Genomic DNA, 6000 nt, shown 5'->3' on the forward strand with positions numbered 1-6000 from the left:
TATCATACTGGAATTTTTATTAAAAGAAAAAAAAAGCCTACGTAATCAAATTTACCAAATCACTAATTAGCAGTTATTACAAATATTCACGAGTTGTTTGTATCTTGATAAACTTTATTATCTGGTCCAAGACAAAATAATTTTAAACAACTTGTCATTATTGAAGATATCTACCGAATTAAATGCAAATTAATATTGCCTAATATATCAAAAGATATCACTAGCATGTATTATGTGTGATATTTTCTTTTGGGTTCATGAAACGATATATATTTAAAACCGTGTATTGAATGTGTGCAAGGAATTTAAATTGTAATTTTCTTTAGCGGTTTTTTGGGTTGCTTTTCTCCTTTTTTTTTAAGTTTTACTTTCCTTAAATACTTTAACTGATTGTTTGTTTGTTTTTTCAATTAAGGCACAACTTTTGTAAAGTTATTCTATAAAAGGGGATAAAAATGAAAAAAAAAGAAGTATTTGTAGTCACACAAAAAAAAACCTCAAAAAAATTAATAAAAAAACTATAACTCAAAATTTAATAAAAAACGGAAAAAGTAAAAACACAAAAATGTTTCCATCGTCTTTCTCGATCTAAAAAAAACACACAATGTTGAATGAAAAACATCATTATGTCTTTTTGTTTATTATTGTGTTTATTTTCGTTATTGATTGTGTCTTTTTTACTTTAAATTGTTTCTTTTTCTTGATATTGTGTTATATTACTCAACACTGTTTTATATTTTGCGATCTACTATGTCTTTTTTTTTAGTTATAATTGTGTATTTTCATCATTGTGTCTTTGATCTCAGCATTGTATTTTTTCGTCGTTTTTTTAACGGGAATGATGGGAGAAACATTTTAGTTTTTTTTAATTTTTTTGTTTTTTTTATTTATATTTTAAGTAATAATTTTTTTAAATTTATTTTTATAGGATTTTTTTGTGTAGTTACAAATTCTATTCACACTTCTCATTGTTGTCTCTTTTTTTATTTTAACTTTACCCCTTTCATTATTACGTTTCAAAGTGCAAAACGACCAAACAGGTTCATATTGCCTTTTGATTATATCATAATTTTAATTTTACGGTTTTCTTTTTTCCTTTCTTATAGCATATCCTAGTATTGCATTGGCAACGTAACGAATCAAGTCGATAACGAACAAATTCTTGATGTGGCGCATGGATTTTTTTTAATTTTTTGAACGGTCGATGAATCCTCCAAATTGACTACCTGCTAAATTCACCATATCGAGATACACTCGTCTTTCGATCCGGGAAAAACTCTCCATAAGGCCAACGTCCATAAACACTCGCCCGAAATCACGATAACGCCCGAATACAACCGAAGGCAGCGCGTGGATTAATACCGCTAGTTATAAATAAATATTATACTTTGAAAAATGACGAATATTAACTATAATACTATTTTATTCATTTTTATAAATTTAAACTTTTTATAATATTAAAATTAATTTTAAGACCATACTGTTTTTTGAACTATAACAGTATTTTATTCAATATTGTTTTGGAAAATTGGATTTTATTAATTTTACTTTTTTGAGGTTGTTTGATAAAAAACTCACTTCTGAAAATTGCTTTCACCGGTCACATTTTTTACACTATTTGTTTTCATTGTACCATCGTTAAAAAAAACTTAGCTCCGTTAAGTTTTTTTCCTGAACTCTATACTAATTGGAAAAATGATACGAGCCAACTGATATAAAACTTATCTCGATATATATCTTTAAGTTTTACTTTTCATTCTTTCCGTAATCATCTTATGATTATTGTCAAGAGCTCATGTGCTAATGTGTAAAGTGTGACAAGACTCACGGTTATACTTATATAATTAGTATTTAGTTCCATTTTCCTTAATATTCTTCCTTTTTAGATCGCTTTTTGTGATCAAAGGCATATCAAACATATCACATTCACTTCATTCTTGATCAATCATCTCATATTTAAATAAGTTCATTTATAAAATATAATAAAGACAACATCATAAGATCATTAACAAATTATCTAATGGTAGGTTTTATTCAGATTGTTAGGCAGATCTATGATGTTGAGTAATTAAACTAAGCAGCCTTGAACACATCCAAGCACTTCTCAAGCCCTCTCTCCCAAAACGTATCATAGTAATCCGCATAAGCAAACTTGTTGTACACAGCAGGCTCATCATTGGTTACGAGTTCTGGAGCAGGACCCATCGTTGCATCAAGTGACGGGCAGTAGAAAGTAGGTATAGATATTCGCTCTTTATCACAGTTCACCACAGCTCGGTGCATGGCACTCTTGTACTTGTCGTTGCTCATCACCTACATATTGTAATTTTAACAAACATTAACTAAGTAATAAAACAAAAAAACGAAAAAAGTTGTATGAATGATGAACAAGTGTACCTGAATTTGATCACCAATGTTGATGATGAAAGTGTTTGGAACCGGATCGACTGGAACCCAATGTCCGTTTTTCAGCACCTGAAGATACGGTTGCACATTAAACCCAAAAAACAGATCCAAGACCGAAATAACCGAACCTAAACTAAAACTAATAGTTTATTTTATAAGAATTCAATAAATAGTATTACAAAGTATCTTAACCCAAATGTGTAATAATCAATTAATTATTAAATAACAAAAACATTTAGGTCCAAAATTATTTTAAAACATTAATTTTTTTTTTTCAAGAGTTTCAAGCCCAAATAGTAAAACAGAAAAAACCAAAATCAAAAAAATCAAAACCAAATAGTTTCAAATCTCAAAAACCAACCCATGCACACCATACTTGAAGACCACGGACATGATCATCTTGAAGAAGGATGGTGATGGCATTAGGATCGGTGTGCCCAGGCAGCCCGTAAGTCAAATCTGGTTGAGGGCATGGCGGATAATAATTCATGCACATATGTTGACCATGCTTCCCCAATTGTTTGTTAATGTAGTCTTTGTCAAGCCCTAGGCTCTCTGAAATAGCCTCAAGTAGTTGGAGTGCTAACCCTCTTGTACTCATGCAATACTCCGCCACATGATCACGAAACGACATCGGATTGGTGGGCCATTCGTGGACGTAATCCTGGAGCGGGTAACAATGGAGCCTTAGGTAATCTCTCCAGTTAGCAACCTTCTCGCTACGTATGTTGAAGCTGGTGGATAATCTTGTGGTTTTGGTTGGGTCATCAGAGTAACATTTGAGCCTTTCTTCTTCTGGTAGCTTAAAGAATTCTCTAGCGATCTGCAACATGTTGGATATGATGGATTCGGGTACCCTATGATTTTTCACCTGAAAAAAGCCGTATTGGCTACAAGCTCGACCGATCTGGTCGATCACATGAGAGCGACCGGGACTATAGAGATCGTGAAGGTCAATGAGAGGGATGGAATCATGAACAACATTTTGGAGATTGGGACGGTCGGAGATGGGACGGATGTAGTTTGATGGGACTTGTTTGATTTTATCAGATGTAACAAGATCGCTAACTAGTAATCTTTTTGAGATGGTACCCATTGTTGAAGATATGTGTGATACAAATGAGAAGGGAACACATATTTATAGCCATGGAACCTCATAAAAGCCGAATTATGTACAGTTTAATTTTAGTGTTTTTTTTATAATTTTTAATTTATGATCACAAGTTAATGATGCTTTATTACTTTATAAATCCTTTTTGATTTAATAAATAACTTTATTAAATTTAATTATGGACAGACTGTACATACCATATTAAGGTGCATGTTAAATGTGACGACATTAGTTTACTGTGATGTGGGCGATGAAATCATGATTGACTAAGAAATGTAAGGTTCGTCGGTTGTTGTCGGCATGATCATATCCAAGATGTCTTTTTTAAAGGTCAACAAAAAATATTTTATAGCTACTCCGTACGGAGTGACCGAATGGTAAAATGCCAATGCCATGTAAACTGACCCAACCTAGCCATACGGAGCTCTTAAGCGACTCAAAGTTATCTCCAGTTTCAGGAAAACCCACCCACCCGAAGGCTCACTAATGATAAAACCTGGACGCCGTCAGGTTCGAACTGGAGATCATAAATATCTCAGTCTTCCTTAAACCACACATATCATCCTAAAGTATTATCTGTTAAGATTGAATATGAATATCAATTAAAAAATTCATGTTTTCTACCATTACATCACATTAAAAAAATATATATATACCATATCTGAGATGTTCGATTCATGTGATAAAATAATTCCTAACTAGTTAATTAATTAATTGACTAGTTCAAGTTTGTGACTTTTTTTTTCATTAAAAGCAAACACACCTACCTAATATTTTCTTCAATTCTTTTAACAACCAAAAAGAAACAAAACCCATTTATTCAGGTTAACCAAATGGTAAAAAGTGATTTTATACTCGTGTGATCACATACAACGATGATTAGTCTAAACCCACCATTACTTGTTCTTCGGAAACCCATCGCCCAAAGATCCACTACTTTAAACCTGGTTGGGATCATGTTTAAACTTAAAACCTTGCAATTTCCAACACATATCTTCACTTCCCCTCCAATTTTAGTTGAATTAAAGCTCATTGACGACTTAATATTTCTCCTTAAAAATTAAATTCATTGAATTTGAATAGCGATATGATCCGCATTCAAGGCTATTAATTATTCTTTTAGGAATTCGCTGCATTCAGTTAGCAATTAATTTATCTACCCTAATAAAAGACTACTCATTTTTATCACTTGACAATCTCACAGCCCTTCTCACTTTTTTTTTAAATTCATTTCAATACATTGTCTTATATTTTAAGTTATGTTAACTCATAGCCCTCCTCACATTTTTTTAATTTATTTCAAGTTAATTTTTAATAAATGTAAATTCTAACTAATTCATTCATTAACATTAATGGTGAAATAAAAAAAAAACAAGAAAATATCAAAATTAGAATAAAATTTTAAAGTCATAGGTCATGGCAAATTAAAGAAAATGAAAGTGCATCATTGTTGAAGAATTTTGATTTGTATAGTAAGCTATAAATTGTTGTTAAACTGGGATTCAAGCAGCAATGCATAATTTTTTATATAAGATTGATTTCAAATTTGGATTTAAAATTTTCTCATATGCATTTGAACTCAGAAAAATATGTATTTTCTTAATTTTCTTCAAACGTTTTGTATAAATGTTGCAAACATGGAGAATACTTATTATATATATCTTGGTGTTTAGCATTAATTCATTGAAGTTGATTATTATAATTATAATCCATATGTATAACGTTACTATATGAACTATCTGCCATATATTTATATGACTTTTTTTTTGTAGTATAAAGGGTTTTAGCAATAAGAAATCAATATTTACTTTTCAATATTTAATTCCATAATTAGACCAAAATGCTTCAGAAACATATATTATGACTTGATTTATACCTTTTTATATATTTAAATATATTTAATTTAATATGCATTATAAGACAATTACTTAATTAAAAACATTCAAAATTTTAAACCAAAAAATTTGTTTCAATCACATTCCACTATTTTCGATTTTTAAAAATCATTTGGGATATTAAAACCTAGAGTAACATTTTCATTAGTTATTTACATAATTTCAATATTCTATTAACTTATTAATTCTTTTTTATACAAATACAACAAATTGGAGTTATGTTAGTGCTACATGTTGGTTACTAAAAATTAAAGTGCTTATTATCGTTTATATTCAAAATTAATTGTAACATCTCGGATTTTTCAAACTCGTATTCGTTTGCGTATAACCCGACCCGGAAATATTTTTAGGTCTTTATTGTTATTGGAAATCAAATATTTATAAGACTTTAAGTTTCTAATATTCACTTTAGGCCCTTCATACTTCTCATATTGTTCAATTCTTAATTTATGCATAAAAGATTCAATAAATGACCAAATACAAAACCATAAGGACTAAATATGACAAAAATTGAAACTTCAATCTAGGGAGGCCCGGGGCGCTGCGCGACCAGCCTAGGGCTCCCCATCATGCGGTGCTATGGGGTAG

At 30.4% G+C, this 6000-nt stretch overlaps 1 protein-coding gene across 1 annotated transcript; it reads right to left on the minus strand.

Moving 5' to 3' along the window:
- Positions 1-2073: 2073 nt before the first annotated feature.
- On the minus strand, positions 2074-3531 carry LOC143587983 (protein DMR6-LIKE OXYGENASE 2-like). Its single transcript, XM_077069116.1, has 3 exons — positions 2783-3531; positions 2398-2475; positions 2074-2313 (listed from the first exon to the last, which is right to left on the minus strand). Exons 1-3 carry the CDS (start codon positions 3500-3502, stop codon positions 2074-2076), a joined length of 1038 nt encoding a protein of 345 aa, XP_076925231.1. The 5' UTR covers positions 3503-3531.
- Between the last annotated feature and the right edge of the window lie 2469 nt (positions 3532-6000).

Source organism: Bidens hawaiensis, unplaced genomic scaffold (genome assembly GCF_021521415.1).
Source record: "Bidens hawaiensis isolate Kalapana, Puna unplaced genomic scaffold, B.hawaiensis_p1.1 tig00035940_1, whole genome shotgun sequence".
In the NCBI taxonomy this organism is placed as follows: domain Eukaryota; kingdom Viridiplantae; phylum Streptophyta; class Magnoliopsida; order Asterales; family Asteraceae; genus Bidens; species Bidens hawaiensis.